The 17,989-nt window shown below is 47.9% G+C and overlaps 1 protein-coding gene across 2 annotated transcripts in view; it reads right to left on the bottom strand.

Annotated features, from left to right (window-relative positions):
• The window catches only part of LOC146800028 (uncharacterized), a 206,363-nt gene that overhangs the window by 113,709 nt on the left and 74,665 nt on the right, over positions 1-17,989 (bottom strand). For both annotated transcript variants that reach the window (XM_085620930.1, XM_085620931.1), the window contains exon 3: positions 5,481-5,591. In XM_085620930.1, the coding sequence (XP_085477056.1) occupies positions 5,481-5,591 (111 nt within the window). The remainder of the gene's footprint in view (positions 1-5,480; positions 5,592-17,989) is intronic.

The raw sequence follows: 17,989 nt of genomic DNA, 5'->3' as shown, positions 1-17,989 counted from the left end.
TTAACTCCGGGTGTCCTTCATGGGGTCAGTCAGGGGGGCCAGTGGAGGTAGGCGTTGATGTCTGTCAGGATTGCTTCATTTCTGGGACCCGCGGGACATGGCGAGATTTTCAGTAGCCAGCCCACTTCTTTTGGGGTGGTCAGGGACTGCCCTGAGCAGTTTTCCAGGAGTTAGCTCTTAGGCTATCTTAGGGTCAGCCATGGTGGCACAGAGCTTGGGGAAGCGGCAGACTATGGTGTAGGGGCCCACATCACTTCATAATTGTGACCGGCTGGTCGGGTAGTAGGTGTAGTGGTGGCGCGTTCGCTTCTTTCGTGAATGGTGATGTTTCGCCAGTTTGCTAGTCGGGGAATTCGGGGGTTAGCTTTTGGCGGCCATCTTGGGGTCAGGCCGTGAGGGCACAGAGCATGGGTAGGTGGTACGCTGTGCTTGTCAGTAGCTCACGATTAGCTTAAGTGGTTTTCCCAGTGCCTGCTTGTATATTACTTTGGTCCTGGGTCCTTGATTGTCGGGACTATCGCGGATCCACTGTGGCTCCCCGGTGCAGTTTCCCAGGGGTTAGCTTTTGGCGGCCATCTTAGAGTCAGGCCGTGTATCCACAAAGCTTGTGGAAGCGGTAGTCTGTGTTGCAGGGGCCCTTTTTTGCTGTGACTGGCGGCTCGGGGCGACAGTGATGCGGCGGTGTGTTCACTTATAATTAGTGATGGCTTACCGGTGCCATTTAATCGTCCTGCAGTTTTCCGGGGGTTTCGCTCTTTGAGGCTATCTTAGGGTCAGGCCGTGTAGGCACAGAGCTTGGGGAGGCGGCAGTCTCTTTGCTGCATCTGTAAGACCATCTTCAGGACGCAAGTACTTATGTGTACTGATGACCCTGAAAAATTGGAACTGGACTGGCCGCTTGAAGAACAAAAGTTGTAGTAGGACCAATCACCATGAGATGCAACATCGGTGCTATGGGAAAAGTGCTGATCAATTTGTTTTGCTAATGATATAATATGTAGGACGCGCCTACATCAACACCAGCCTGACATTCCATCAACCGACTAGAGCGCTCCAATCCTCCAGCCTCACCCTGGCCCACATCCCCCACACTCGTCGTAGCCGCTGTGGAGCCCGCTCTTTTTCCTACCTCGCCGCCAAGTCCTGGAACGACCGACCTCTAACTGCACACCACTGCAGCTTTGAAGGACTTCAGGAAGCAGCTCAAAACTTGGCTTTTCGACTGCCATCACCTGCAGACCGAGACTCACATTACCCACCAGTGCCTGGAGTTCCCCCCCCCCCCAACCCCAGGGAGACAAGCTGCGGTTTACAAGACCCCACTGATTGATTTATTGATATCTCCAATATTATCGATCAAGTCTGCTATGGTATGTGCATTTGTAAAGCGTGCTAATCAACCTGGAGGGTTCCAGGTGCTTTGCAGGTGGGAAGGCAGCAGTCTAAGGAATTTTAATCAAAGAGCCAGGTCTTCAGTTTCTTGCTATACTTGTGAAGCTATGAGGAGACCTTGATGTGTTGAGAGGTCATTCCATGTTGGTTTGGGGAGAGCAATGAGAAGGTGCAGCCTCTGGCTGATGCTTTGTGGATGCGGGGTATGCGTGCCAGTGAGAGTCCGGCTAAGCTGAGGTGCCTGGGAGGTGCGTAGAAATGTATGCGGCAGGTAAGGTATGCATGTGTAGTGCTTTGTGTGCAAGTGAAAGCAGTTTGAATTGAGTGTGTCTGTGGAATGGGAGCCAGTGCAATTCTATAAAGTGTGGGGTGATGTGGGTGTAGCGAGGGAAGTGGAGGATGAGTCTTGCTGCTGTGTTTTTAATGGTATGGAACCTATTCAGGAGCTTTATTATTCTTGCGTAGAGTGTGTTGCGTAATAGAGTCTGCTGGTGATCAACCTTTGTTGTGGTTGCATAGGAGCCATTTAAAGATCTTTTATTGCATCCTAAGGTTGCGGAATTAGGTGGAGGTCACTACGTTAACCTGTCTTGTCGAGCTTCTAGTCCAGGATGATTTGAAGATTTCTTGCGTGGGTGGTGCGGCTGGGTGAGGGCTTGAGGTTAGTTAGCCACCAGGTGGAGTCCCAGATGGAGGCTTTCCTCCTGAAGATCACCACTACAGCTTGCCTGTGTTTACTTTGAGGCAGTTGGTTTTCATCCATGGTCATGCATGTGGCGAGACGTTTTTTTTAGTGAGGGTCTCAGTTGGGTATCGTCTGCTTAGGAGAGTATGTTGATGTTGTATGATCTGATGAGGCCCGATAGTGGACACATGTATATGATGAATAACACTGGACTGTGGGATGATCCTTGGAGAACTCTACTTGAGGTTACGGACCCTTGATCTGTAGGATGGCAGGTTGACTTAGTGTTCTTCAAGCAATTAAAGAAGTAAACCAGTTGATGGCAGGTCCTTGTAGGCCGGTTTTGTGTAGTCTTTTGATCAGAGTAGAAGACCACATTGAAAGCTGCGGGATCACTATGTCTCCACTTTCGAGAATCAGCCCGATGTCATCCATTGCTGCGATGAGGGCAGTCTCTATGCTGTAGTTTGGAGAGAACCTGATTGCATGGTGTCCAGGAGCTGGTGTGTGTTGAGATACTGGAAGATGAGGCAATAATTTGTATGTTGTGCTGGGCCTACCGAGGGTTTCTTTAGCAGTGCGTTGACCATTAAGGTTTCCAGACATCCGGGAACATCTCATAAGTAACGGAGGTGTTCATGATGTAGGTGAGGACCTTGCTGACAGGGGTAACTCCCATGCTGTAGATGTGATGGGGGCAGGTGGGCTGTAGGAGCCCCAGAGTGAATGATTTTAAAATTTTGTAAAGCGCTCATATGCCTAGAGGTGTCTTGGCACTTACTCTTGTGGCCACCAAGATGAGGACCAAAAGTGTCATGCCCGAACAACATCACCTCGGTCCCGAAGGAACTTAATTTAAGGCAGTGACTGCCCATCCAATCGCTAACTGCAGACATACAGTCTCGAAAAGTCTCATCTGTGTTATGGTATGATTTAGAAAGTGATACCACTGTTTGGGAATAGTCAGCGTAGGACACCAACGAGAATCCTAAGGATTTAATTAGAGCAGTCAGATGCGTAAGGTATAAATTGAAAAGTGTAGGACTTGGCGATGAGCCCTGTGGTACACCACAGGGCAGTGTATATGGTTCAGATATGAAAATCGCCAAGATTAACAGACTGTGTCCTGTTAGCCAGAAAAGAACAAAACAAGGCCAAGGCCATGTCCTTAATCCTCATCTTCCTCAACCAGTCAATCAAACATGCATGACAGACAGTGTTGAAGACCGTGGATAGGTCCAACAGGATAAGGGCCGCTCTAACGCCCCCATCGAGTATGGATCTGATTTCCTCAGTGGCCACAATAAGAGCAGTTTCTAGACTGTGACCACTTCGGAACCCAAACTGGGTCATTACTAAAAGAATACTTGACTCAATAAATGCTGTCAGTTGTTTATTCATACCTTTTTTGGCCAATTTGACCGTAAAGGGAAGTATTGATATAGGGCAATAATTGGTAACATCTGGAGGATCAAGGTTGGACTTTTTTTTTTTTTTTTTTTTTAATGAGTGTTAAGACTGAGGCCTTTTTTCAAAGCGATGAAAATACACGTTAAAAAAGAAATCTTAAGATTGTTGTTAGCTGTTCTTCAATGATATCTGGAACAAGCTGGACGATAGATGGTGGGCATGGGTCTACTGGAAAACCTGACTTTGTAGTATACCAGCTGTTATGTTTCCTCTATTCTTCTCTGTTTATTGTGTTTGAGGCGTGCCAGGGAGTTGTCCCATTTTGAGATTCACTCATCCAGACCTTTGATGTTTTAGTGTAAGTTGTTGGTAGGGGTTGGCTGATTCAGGTGCAGGATGTCCACCCAGTTGGACTCCTGGATGCTGTTCCTACTTAGTTTGACCAAGTAAGTGGTGGGGGGAAGGGGGGGGGGGGGGGTCTCGCTGGGTGGGGGATGCTGAAGTCGGTGTGGTCGGGCCAGGAAAGTGGCGCGGTTGAGGTGATTTTAATGTTTTTGAAAATGGTGAAGAATGAGTCGCTGGAGTGACCGGTGGAGTGTGTGGGTCTGGTGACATATTGTGTCAGTTCCAGGTTCTGTATGCTCTTGAGGAGTTCAGTAGTGTTGGTATCGCTTTAGTTTGAAGTTGAAGTCTCAAAGTGAGATGCAATTGCTGAAGTCGCTGGTGAAGATGAAGTTAGCAATGTTGGCGAAGGTGGCTCTAGGTGCCGGTGGTCCGTATACGAGGGTTGCGCTCAAAGTGTAGGTTGCTGTAGTGTGCTGCAGTATTGATTTGTCTACTGCTGATGCTTCTGTACTTTTCAAACAAAAGAGGTTAAAAAAAAGTAAAGCTATTGGGGAGATGGCTCATGTCTGCTCTTAGGGACTTATCTACACAAAGAGACACAGGCCCAGAATGTACTCATCAGTTGGTATCTTCCCATGAGATAATGGGGATAACAAGTTTTCCCTTATATGGGGAATAAGATGTGCAATTTGGAATACCAGGTCCAATTATGCATGGTCTTCTGGAGAAAACATGTTCAAATCTGCTTGGAGCAGGTGGTAAATGCTTTGGGGGCTTTTTCTTTTGCCCATGGACGGTTAAGCCAATGAAAGGGAAGACGCTCTTTTTCTTCACCAGATGGGAGCTTTTTCTGCTCCCTCAGATTACAAAAGCAGGTGGGCAGGGGCCATGCACAGAGACAGCTTGCAGCACCATATTGCAGCGGTTCCATGTCCGTTGTCTCCGAGCCCGTAATGATCAGGTCTGGAGTTTGAGGACCAGATAGTTACAGGCTGCTTCACAGCAAAACTTAACTAGATTGGTATCCCTAACGAGATACCGCTGTTGGCAACGTGTAATAGGTCCCTTAGATTTGTTAGGGACAAGGAGGCACAAGAGGATCAGGGGGTGGTTCCTGTCAGTGCGGAGTAAAGGGGCCACACATGTAAGACGAAGTGAGAGAACCCGAAGGCTGTTGCGTGGGTGGTGTTGCAGTGATGACCCCCTAAAAAATGCTTTGGAATTTTATCATAACCATGAAAACCCAAACATGACACACAGGGTATACTTTGTCAAATAGTCTCCCAACCCAAGGGCAGAGTGCTTTACAAAACCTGGAATTCTAAACGTAAATTATAAATACGTGATGCATATTATGGCTTTGCATTTATTTTTGCAATTGCAGTTAATGCACAGGACTTGCATATTTTTAATTATAACAACAAGATCAGAAATAGGTACTGTGGTATAAAGGCAAGGGTAATTGGGGACATAGACAGCACAGGAGGTTGCCATGAATAATCAAATACAAACAAAGCAAATCAGATACAAAGAATTTCAGAGATAGTTCATCAACCTCAAACTCTTGGCCATGCAAAAGAAGCCCGAATAAGAGCCCGACTGCAACAGAAATACAATTGGGAAATACTATCAGGTGCCATTTACTTGCCTACAAGATTATCGATGCTTTGCTGTGTCATAGAGTCTTGCTGATAGATCATATAGTCTTCTGCCTCTTCTTTAACATTTGACAAAATAAGAGATTTGATAGCTGCCATTCCTGCAAAAAACACACAAAAAATTATTTCAAAAGAAAAAGGACAATGGGGAGAATGAAACACAAGTTAATGACGAGCCTCAAATAAAATAGAAGGCACAGAGGGTAAGCTGGAACTCCTTGTAGAAGACTGAGAAGTGCCTTACCCTCAGGATCAGTTGACGTTAACACTCTCACTGCCAGGATACCTGCAAACCGCTGAGCTGCAGTCATTTATTTATTTATTTTAAACAGGCAACAAGGTGTTCATGAATATATCCTTCTGGGACATGGCCTAGCTGGGTATGGAGTGAGATGTGCTCTGTCTGCTCTCTCGGTCCTAGTCGACCTTCCTGAAGCTTATTCGGGACCAGGGGGCGCTCTTTCAGACCTACTGCGGGGTGGGAGGGCCACTGGTGAACTCTTAATGCATTGGGGGGGCACTGTCCTGGTAAACGATTGGCACCCCGGCACCAGCAATGCAGCCTTAGTAGTGGGGCCACACCAGCCTGGAGCCCCCATTTCGAGGAGCTGGACCTCAGGTGCGGCAGTGCGGGATTCAAAGCTTTGCAACCACCTTGTAGGAGCCTTCTGGTTTAGCCCCGGGAGCATTGCAAGGTGTTGAGGTGGGAGCCCGGAATGCCTCGTCTCACATTGGCGATTGGGCTCCTGTGATCTTCACTACCCACCTTTGTGCTCTGCCGTGGAGCCACCATTTCTCTGTAGCAAGACCTGCCGCATGAACATGTAAGGCTGCCCAGGGGGGGGTTGCGTAGCGGCCCGCCCCTTGGAGGGCGGCCGCCTTAGTGCCACAGGAAGGCACAGGGGTGGGAGGTCGAGTCCCTGGGGTAGTCCAGGGGAGACCCCAGCAGATAGCTGCTTCCGGCGAGGGCGGGGAGGAGACAGGGGTACATATACTGTCTCCACCCCCTCTTCGTCCTCTTGTCCGCTCGTTCGCCTTGGGCAGCTTGTTGTCGGTCGTGTCTCGCCGCGTGCCCGGCATGGCGTTCATTTTCGGTGAGTGGGGCCTCTGGGGGCCGGTTGTCACTGATACTGTGGTTCCTGTATCAGCGCTGTTGGGGCATATCAGCGCTATGTAGCGCAGTTGCTTTGTGCCTGTCAGGCAAGTCTTGGCCGCACCCCCGTGTCGGGCAGTTGTGGGCCTTCAGTCTGGCTCTATGTGTTGGAGCGAGATCAGGGGACAGGGGAGTGGCGGAGCGGGGCGCCTGAGAACAGGAATGGCCTCAGTGTTTGTGCGGTTGCGGGCTTTGCACTGCTGTGGATTCACGGTCGTCGGATGTGTTATTGGTTATCTTCCTGGGGAAGGATCAGCATTTTGTACAGTTGAGGTTTTGACTTCGGTGAAGTTAGTGGAGACACGCCGCTCGTTCTAGTGGCACAAGCCTCGGGTGCGGGGTTCCGGGCAGCTAGTTAAGGCCTGGGCGAGCACATCATCCCGCCCCCCCCCCCCCGCACTAGGGGGGATGGGCCTGGGTGTGGGCCGGCGGCTCAACTTGCCGAGTTCGGTGCCAGGGCGCGTCCACATCTTTGGGAGCCGGGGCTTAATCACGCACCCACCCGTGTCAGACTCATGATTGTTTCCCGATGCCCACGTTAGCGCTCCAATCTAGTGTAATGCTTTCATGGGCTGAGGTGCAGCGCTCCGATCTTGTGAATAGTAATTATGCGGTGTTGAAGTATAGTGCCCAATCCTGTGCAATGTTTCACAGGTGCTCACAGGGACTTGCATATTGGGAAAGGGGGGGGGATCCTGTGGCCTTTTGATAATAGTTGACTGGGGAAACAGGAGACTAGTTCTAATCCCGACTTCACCACTTCACAGGCAGTGTGGTCCGGGGCGTATCATTCATCTACATGTGCCCCGGTACAACTCCACGGGGCGCATGTACAGCGCTCCATCTCCGGCACTGCTACGGTGCTCATGTATAGCGTCACACGGCCGTTCCATGGCTGAGTAGCCCAGCGTGGGCTGGCTGACTGCGGGGAGGGGCCTGCTGCAAAGGATGTGTGCCAAGTAGATGTCAGAGTGCGTATGATGTAAATAGGTCTGTAATATCACTTTTTGCTCGCGGGAGGTAAGGGGGAAGACGCCCGCACGCTAACTATTAACTGGGCATTGCTGATGATATTGGGAATCGCCGCTATGTGATCTTGGGCAAGTCTTTTAACCCCCTCCTGCCTTGAGGTCGGTCCGGGTGGGGCCTCGACGAGGTTGTCCATCGGTCGCGTTGCCGCGAAAGGTGCGGTATCGCAGGCTGCTAGCCTAGTGGTGGCGGCACCACCCCGTGATCCTGGCCTAATGATTTAATAGGTTGGCGGGACCATCCGGTGATCCTGGGCAAATCAGTTATTGTATTTCACCGGGGTCCGAGTGGGGCCGTGAAGATGGGTTCCGCTGGCGGCGCTGCCGCGGAAGGTGCGGTGCTGCAGGGTGCGAGCCTTGTGGTGGCGGCACCATTCTGTGTTTCTGGGAAATTATTGAAGGTAAATGCCCCTGTGCGTCGAGTTGGGACCGGGTGGTGCCTGGATGAGGTGGTCCGTCTGCGCCGCTGCCGCCAAATGTGCGCGAATGCAAGTTGCGAGCATAGTGGTCGCGTCACCATCGTGTGATCTCTGACTTCAGTTGACTCGGGCCCCCCCCCCTTTCATGGGCATTGCGGGGCATTTAAGGCGAAAGATGGCCATTTCTGGAAATTGTTGTAGGTACTGCGTGAAGCCCTGCCCCTTGGCCACAGCATTGCCGTTTCTCCGCGAGAGTGTGAGAGTTTTACAGCATTTTAGTCATGTGATGGAGACGAGCATAGTTGAGTAGACTGCCTCAAGTCTTTAGTTTTGACTAGGCACTCTGCTTCTTGTGTGTGAGATGATTTTCATCTGGCAAGGAAATATATGGAAAGGGCCTTTAGGGGACTACATATTCTGATTGGCACGAATTAGAATTAACCTTGAGGAGGAAGGTAGGGGTCATGTATATCATTGCCTTGTTTTTTTGTGAAATGTGATATATGGCTTGATGAAACATAGGGGCTGCATCACACTATTTGGTACTGAAGTAGTCGCTACGCTGCACAAACGGCGAACTGCAGCTATATGCAGGGGCTTTGTGCCTCGACACTTTCCTTTATTTAAGGAACGGTTTAGGTCTTCGGTGCCTATGTTCTCAATTAGTGTGCTGGTGGTGAAGGGACAATAAATATGCCTTTTAAACTTGTTTTACCACATGTGCTGTGCATTCAAAGACAGGTCAGATGTCCCTTGTTGCGGTTTGGGTTAGCGGTGGTTGATTTGCCTTCCTCCCATGCATTGACATGTCATGGCATTGTAGCTTGTCTTAGAGATTGGGTGACGTTTGAGTTCTACCGGGCTGAAAACTGTCGGAGTGCACGTGGTGAGTCGTCCACCTGGGAGGCATGCGCCTGAAGGGGTAATGTGTATACAGCATCCATCAAGGGGTAGGTGTCCTCCGCCACAGTAGATTACCTCATGGGCCGGAGTCGGTCAATGGCATAGGGTGAGGGGCCCGTTTTGTTGTGTCCGTCAACGTCCCCTGTCCAGGAAGGAGGTGTGATTTCCCGGTTATTGCCTGCGTTGGGCCAGGCAGGTTGACCTATTGTGTGAGTTCTTGGTGGCCAAGGGCAACATCGGTGTCCACTGCTTTACCAGCCTTTTGTGTACGTCGTTCATCGCCACCGGCCCAACATCGTATTCGGGTGGTTATGCATTGCGGATGTCCTTAATGTATTTGGTAACCCAGTAAATGTTGTAAATAGACCTGGGGAAGCAATGATCTGCCTGACTTTGCCTGGTCTCACCAGTAATGAGTACGGCTCTCACTGTTGGTAATGCACAACCTTCATCGGGATGGGCTCGGGGCCCGTAGGTATCCCTGTGCCTTCTGATACTATAGTATTCACACTGAAAGGGCTTGGGAGTGTAAAACTTTAGTAAGTTTGGCTAGTAGCGTTGGTGACCCGGTCTTACCATGCCTGAACAGAGGCATTTTTCAAGAGGATATGCCTGTTAGCCACAATGATGTCTCCTTATCCTATTTCCCCAAAGAGGCATAGTCTAGCTAGTACTGATGCGAGATTGATTGGTAGTATTCCTGCCTCAACGTTTCTGGGGGGGGGGGGGCCTGGTTGCAATGCTTTATTGCATTGGCAAATTAGGCCGAGTGGACTTGGAACACCTATTAATGCGCGGTGTGTTGGTGGCCGGTCTGTATGCCTTAGCCAGTGCCGGAGCATGCTGGGTAGCCCTGCAGTCCAGTTTTACTCTGGAAAACACTTGTAGCTGCGCAGGGCTCCCTCTGTTCTGTCGGTCTTTTATATTAGCCGAGCACTCCTGGGACTCTTCACCACTATGGTCGGGAGCAGGGTGAGGTGTCACTTTGCATCCAGCACCTAGGCTAAGCAAAGAGTTACGCCTAGTGTTGAGTAAGGTTAATGTTACCTGGTCGTTCATTGGCCTCCTGAGGGTAGGCTGACCTAGCGGCAAGGAACAGCTAGGGTGGTTTTTCGTGTGCTTCAGTGATCAAAAAAAAAAATATATATATATATATATATATAAATATATATATATATATTACCTACTGGCGGTCGCCAGTAGGTAGTTATAGTTAGGACCACGTTTCCATAGGAAAACCTCAACATTCTATTTTGAATAACTTTGGCGCCGGTCGACGAATCCTCGCGAATTTCTCAAAATAGGTGGGGCGCTACGCTCCGCTCCTACCCTGAAAGTCTTGGGGGGATTCGTCAAGCGGGGGCTGAGATAAAAGGGGGGTCCCAAAACGCGTTTTTCCCATGCATTTTTCCATAGGACCTTTAGAACGAGCTACAGCCCGAACGGCTGAACAGAATTACTAGAAATTTGGCAGAGAGGTAGTCCCTAGGTCAAGGAAGTGCCTTTTGTAGGTTTGGTGTAAATCTGTTCAGTAGATTCTGAGAAAATAGCCTTTAAATCAATATATATATCTGAGCCCGCTTACCGTACGCTTACCGTACGCTTACCGTACGCTTACCGTAAGCTTACGGTGGCGTGCGCGAGCGCGATTCTGATTGGCTCTTAGATCTTAGTAAACATTCGAATCGGCCGAAACCAGGAAGCGGCGTCCGCCATTTTGTCTCTCGCACTGAGTGTTGTTTATCAAACATGATGGCCAAAAACATGTTACGGGGCTGTTTTGACAACTCCCTCCCACATAGTCATGTTGAGGGAGTCCCCAAACATCCCCCAAGAGCAAAAACGGTTTTATTTTTTTTTCGGCAATTTCGCGGAGTACGCTTACCGTACGCTTACCGTAAGCTTACCGTACGCTTACGGTAAAAAAATAAAAATAAAAAAAACACTATCCACACTTACCCCACCCCCTGTGCTTTTGGTGGCCGCAGGCCACCAAATGCGCAGGGCTTATTAATAGAGAAAAAAAACGTAATTTTGGCAACATGAAATTATAAAATCGAAATAAAAAAAACACTATCCACATTGACCTCACCCCCTGTGCTTTTGGTGGCCGAAGGCCACCAAATGTACAGGGCTTATTAAAGTTGATAAAAACCGTGCACGGAACGAACTGCGTTAAGTGGGCGCGCACGCCACAAATGGCGTAAAGTAACTTAGCATTTAAAAAACCGTACAAATTCACTGAAAAAACCATAGGTTTCACACACGTTATAGTTAGGAAATAGCATTTAAAAAACCTTGCTAATTCACTGAAAAAACCATAGGTTTCACACATGTTATAGTTAGCTGGACATTTTACTGATAAAAAACCAATGAAATTCCCCCGTTATAGTTACTGTAGGCAACTATAACTCACGCGACCGTAATCCTCTGCTGATGACATATGTGTCTTTATGAAAAAAAAATATTTGTAATATATGTATAGCTAAAATTTAATGGAAGAAGATATGGGCAAATAAGTGTCTAAATACAGTATTAGCATCAGCAGAGGATTGCGGTCGCGTGAGTTATAGTTGCCTACAGTAACTATAACGGGGGAATTTCATTGGTTTTTTATCAGTAAAATGTCCAGCTAACTATAACATGTGTGAAACCTATGGTTTTTTCAGTGAATATATATATATATATATATATATATATATATATATATATGCCAAAGTTTGTCCAGAAGAACGAGGCCGCACACTACAGAAGGTTGCTTCCAACAAAAGCTTTAATCACGCGTGGAGCTGGCACTCCGTCCGGTCCGTTTCATTCTGCCTGACGCGTTTCGGGCCGCATCAGCCCTTGTTCACAGGCTGAAAGTGAATCATCCACTAGCTTCCAAGACACCACCATGACTACATGCGATTTCTTTCTCTCAGGTGAGTTCACTTACTAACGGCATGCTGGGACATGTAGTGTAGTTGGAAGCATCACGAAAAACATTCCGTTTAAACCCTCCAGTGGGTGTGTAGAATTCAATTTCAATTTAATGTTTATTTTCTTAAGGACTCTCCAGTGAGCCTCCGGACAGCAGTAACCGGCTCCTTTTACCTTCTGTAACCACCTCGGGGCTGCGAACAGTTCTATGCCCCTGCAGCTCCATTGAGATTTAATGGCAGTGCGTAGCCTCACGGCGGGACAGCCGTAGAAATATGCCAAAGTTTGTCCAGCCTGTGAACAAGGGCTGATGCGGCCCGAAACGCGTCAGGCAGAATGAAACGGACCGGACGGAGTGCCAGCTCCACGCGTGATTAAAGCTTTTGTTGGAAGCAACCTTCTGTAGTGTGCGGCCTCGTTCTTCTGGACAAACTTTGGTATATATATATATATATATATATATATATATATATATATATATATATATATATATATATATTCACTGAAAAAACCATAGGTTTCACACATGTTATAGTTAGCGGAAATTTTACTGATAAAAAACCAATGAAATTGCCCCGTTATAGTTAGTGCTGGCAACTATAACTCACGCGACCGCAATCCTCTGCTGATGCTAATACTGTATTTAGACACTTATTTGCCCATGTCTTCTTCCATACATTTTTAGCTATACATATATTACAAATATTTTTTTTTCATAAAGACACATATGTCATCAGCAGAAGATTGCGGTCGCGTGAGTTATAGTTGCCAGCACTAACTATAACGGGGCAATTTCATTGGTTTTTTATCAGTAAAATTTCCGCTAACTATAACATGTGTGAAACCTATGGTTTTTTCAGTGAATTTGCAAGGTTTTTTAAATGCTAATTCCTAACTATAACGTGTGTGAAACCTATGGTTTTTTCAGTGAATTTGTACGGTTTTTTAAATGCTAAGTGACTTTACGCCATTCGTGGCGTGCGCGCCCACTTAACGCAGTTCGTTCCGTGCGCGCACGGTGCGCTTCGCGCACCGTGCGCGCACAGTGAGCACGCGGTGCGCTTCGCGCACCGCGCACCCACTTTACGCAGTTAGTGCCGTGCCCACGTTACGCTAGATGGGCCATGTACGCACGATGCGCTTCGCGCACCGTGCGCACATGGAGGACATATTATGCGCTTCCTTGTGATAGGTAATCTGTTGAAATTTTTTGGGAAAATTTTCTGTGCTCTGATAAGCCATGCACAAATGGTGGCCTACGGCCACCATTTGCACAAGGGGTGGAGAAAGTGTGGATAGTGTTTTTTTTATTTTTATTTTTTTAACGTACGCTTACGGTAAGCGCACGGTAAGCGTACCCCGCGAAATTGCCGAAAAAAAAATAATGCCGTTTTTGCTCTTGGGGGATGTTTGGGGACTCCCTCAACATGACTATGTGAGAGGGAGTTGTCAAAACATCCCCGTAACATGTTTTTGGCCATCATGTTTGATACATAACACTCAGTGCGGTAGACAAAATGGCGGACGCCGCTTCCTGGTTTCTGCCGATTCGAATGTTTACTAAGATCTAAGAGCCAATCAGAATCGCGCTCGCGCACGCCACCGTACGCTTACCGTAAGCGTACGGTAAGCGTACCGTAAGCGGGCTCAGATATATATATTGATTTAAAGGCTATTTTCTCAGAATCTACTGAACAGATTTACACCAAACCTACAAAAGGCACTTCCTTGACCTAGGGACTACCTCTCTGCCAAATTTCTAGTAATTCTGTTCAGCCGTTCGGGCTGTAGCTCGTTCTAAAGGTCCTATGGAAAAATGCATGGGAAAAACGCGTTTTGGGACCCCCCTTTTATCTCAGCCCCCGCTTGACGAATCCCCCCGAGACTTTCAGGGTAGGAGCGGAGCGTAGCGCCCCACCTATTTTGAGAAATTCGCGAGGATTCGTCGACCGGCGCCAAAGTTATTCAAAATAGAATGTTGAGGTTTTCCTATGGAAACGTGGTCCTAACTATAACTACCTACTGGCGACCGCCAGTAGGTAATATATATATATATATATATTCACTGAAAAAAACATAGGTTTCACACATTATAGTTAGCTGTACATTTCACTCGTAAAAAAACCAATGAAATTCCCCCGTTATAGTTAGTGCAGGCAACTATAACTCACGCGACCGCAATCCTCTGCTGATGCGAATACTGTATTTAGACACTTATTTGCCCATGTCTTCTTCCATTAAATTTTAGCTATACATATATTACAAATATTTTTTTTTCATAAAGACACATATGTCATCAGCAGAAGATTGCGGTCGCGTGAGTTATAGTTGCCTGCACTAACTATAACGGGGGAATTTCATTGGTTTTTTACGAGTGAAATGTACAGCTAACTATAACATGTGTGAAACCTATGGTTTTTTCAGTGAATTTGCAAGGTTTTTTAAATGCTAATTCCTAACTATAACGTGTGTGAAACCTATGGTTTTTTCAGTGAATTTGTACGTTTTTTTAAATGCTAAGTTACTTTACGCCATTCGTGGCGTGCGCGCCCAGTTAACGCAGTTCGTTCCGTGCGCGCACGGTGTGCTTTGCGCACCGTGCGCGCACAGTGAGCACGCGGTGCGCTTTGCGCACCGCGCGCCCACTTTACGCAGTTAGTGCCGTGCACGCACGGTGGTCACGCGGTGCGCTGTGCGCACCGCGTGCCCACGTTATGCGGGATGGGCCATGTACGCACGATGCGCTTCGCGCACCGTGCGCACATGGGGGACATATTATGCGCATCTTTGTGAAATTTATTCTTTGTTAATTTCTTATCTCTAATAAGCCATGTACAAATATATATATATATATATTACCTACTGGCGGTCGCCAGTAGGTAGTTATAGTTAGGACCCCTTTTCCATAGGAAATCCGCAACATTCTATTTTGAATAACTTTGGCGCCGGTCGACGAATCCTCGCGAATTTCTCAAAATAGGTGGGGCGCTACGCTCCGCTCCTACCCTGAAAGTCTCGGGGGGATTCGTCAAGCGGGGGCTGAGATAAAAGGGGGGTCCCAAAACGCGTTTCTCCCATGCATTTTTCCATAGGACCTTTAGACAGGGCTACAGCCCGAACGGCTGAACAGAATTACTAGAAATTTGGCAGAGAGGTAGTCCTCAGGTCAAGGAAGTGCCTTTTGTAGGTTTGGTGTAAATCTGTTCAGTAGATTCTGAGAAAATAGCCTTTAAATCAATATATATATCTGAGCCAGCTTACGGTACGCTTACCGTAAGCTTACCGTACGCGTACGGTGGCGTGCGCGATTCTGATTGGATCTTAGTAAACATTCGAAACAGCCGAAACCAGGAAGCGGCGGCCGCCATTTTCTCTCTCGCACTGAGAGCTAGGTTGTTAAATAAAACCAATAAACATGTAAAGGGGCTGTTTAGACAGCTCCCACACACATAGCCATGTTGAGGGAGTCCCCAAAGACCCCCCCAAGGCCAAAAATGCAATTTTTTTTTTTTCGCTAATTTCGCCGATTACGCTTACCGTACGCGTACGGTAAAAAATGTAAAAACAAAAAACACTATCCACACTCTCCCCACCCCCTGTGCTTTTGGTGTCCGCAGGCCCCCAAATGTGCAGGGCTTATTAGAAGTGTGAAAAACCACAATATTTTAAACAAAAATAATAAAAGAAAAAATTAACAACACTCTCTCCACCCCGTGTGCAAATGGTGCCCGAAGGGCACCATTTGTGCATGGCTTATAAAAATTACGAAAAATTAAAATATTACCTTTCAAAACGAAGTGCATCATATGTCCTCCATGTGCGCACGGTGCGCGAAGCGCATCGTGCGTACATGGCCCATCTAGCGTAACGTGGGCACGCAGTGCGCGTAGCGCGTGCCCACCGTGCGTGCACGGCACTAACTGCGTAAAGTGGGCGCGCGGTGCGCGAAGCGCACCGCGTGCTTACTGTGCGCGCACGGTGCGCGCACGGAACGAACTGCGTTAAGTGGGCGCGCACGCCACGAATGGCGTAAAGTAACTTAGCATTTAAAAAACCGTACAAATTCACTGAAAAAACCATAGGTTTCACACACGTTATAGTTAGGAATTAGCATTTAAAAAACCTTGCAAATTCACTGAAAAAACCATAGGTTTCACACATGTTATAGTTAGCGGAAATTTTACTGATAAAAAAACCAGTGAAATTCCCCCGTTATAGTTAGTGTAGGCAACTGTAACTCACGCGACCGCAATCTTCTGCTGAGGACATATGTGTCTTTATGAAAAAAGAATATTTGAAATATATGTATAGCTAAAAATGTATGGAAGAAGACATGGGCAAATAAGTGTCTAAATACAGTATTAGCATCAGCAGAGGATTGCGGTCGCGCGAGTTATAGTTGCCTACACTAACTATAACGGGGGAATTTCACTGGTTTTTTATCAGTAAAATTTCCGCTAACTATATCATGTGTGAAACCTATGGTTTTTTCAGTGAATATATATATATATATGTGCTACGGGGGCCCTGGCTCACACGGTAGTGGGCAAAGATCACACACGCCACAGGTGCCGAGGCCTGTCCTGATGCCTGGCGTTGGCCCCCAGGTTACTTCTGAAGGGCTAGGCCTTCAGATGCTGAAATGATGTCCATTGTTATTTACTCGATTGTTAAACGATTGGTTATTTCCTGGGTCATCCGCGGGTGTAGAGCGTTAGGCGCTTGTCTTTCCATCGAGTCGGTTTGATGCGGGATGGTGGTTTTGGGCACAGCCACGTGGTGGGTCTTTCTGTGTCTGACTGGGGTTAGCCTTCCGTTAATCTCCCTGTGTGTCGCACACGGTTGTAAGACGGGGGGCCACTAGCCCTGTTCTGATTGAGTTGCTACTACTGTTATTAGTATTAAACACATCAGGTACTCGTTTGAACCCAACTATAAGTACTCTAGGACGCATGTCCTCCATCACACACATCTTCAGACCGGACTGCCCCTCCTCCCCCCCTCCAATCCTTGGAGCAATAGAGGTCCAAATGCTTGGGGGGTGGCAGGCTTGGACAGAGGTTGGTGGCGAGCTCCCACATCATTCGGTAGGAGGATTTCGAAAAGTCTTTGGGCAGGTCATTGGTCGCTCCTCCCGCTGTATTTGCTGTCATCTTATTCTCACTGGAAACCCCTACTCCTTCACGCCTATTGTAAGCGGAGGATGCTGGTTGACACTGTTAGACAGTTATTACACACACCTGTGTGCCTTGGCATGGTTTGTTTCGCATCAGGGCCAGTTTGGGGTTACTGGTGAATTGTTTGCTCCAGGGCTGAAGCGGGCGCTTCTAGAACAGGGCTAGATTGCTTAGGCCAGGCAGCAGGACAAAGGTCTTTTCGGCACTGGCAGAATGGGGCAGGCTGCGAAGTAGTGCCATTGCAGAACATTGATTTGTCAACATTCTGCTAGGAAATGATGAGCAGCAGTAAGGTATTGAACCATGGTGAGAATTGTGGTGGGTTTCGTGCTCAACAGGAGCAAGGGAATTGCATTCGGTTCGCAAGCTACAGGTACGGTCTACAGCACCAGAAACTGTAAAGATGCTATGTTCGCCCAGGACTGGGCTGCCAATGTCATCTAACTTTACATCCAGCCACTAAGTAGGCATAGACATACTTGCGATGGTGCAAGGGGCACTCAGCAGTAGAGTTAGTTGAGTGTCATCACACCCCGATAGAACGTCCGTGATAAAACGTAGGTTGTGGCCACACACGACCAGGCACTCTAGGGCAGCTGGGGCGGGAGTGTGCCAGTGCCAGGAGGGTGCAGGTTGCCTGGTTTGGAGGGAACACTAATACGGATCGCCACAGAGCACATTTTGCATTCATAGAAGGCTGAATTGATACTTTAATGGCATGGTGCCAGTTGCTTTAGTTATGCGCATGTTTCTTGGCTGCGTCAGGAACATTCAGAATGCAATGCTGGTGGTTAGCCTGTTGTCATGCTGGTCAGAGGTGTTTTAGCTCAGGCTTGGCCAAACATGGGTCATAGGCCGGTGGTCTGCGCTGGGATTCATGTTAACAATCAGGTGAAG

This window comes from Triturus cristatus, chromosome 8 (assembly GCF_964204655.1).
Source record: "Triturus cristatus chromosome 8, aTriCri1.1, whole genome shotgun sequence".
Taxonomy (NCBI): Eukaryota; Metazoa; Chordata; class Amphibia; order Caudata; family Salamandridae; genus Triturus; species Triturus cristatus.
Note: the sequence above shows the minus strand (reverse complement) of the source record. Positions and strands in the feature narration are given on the sequence as shown.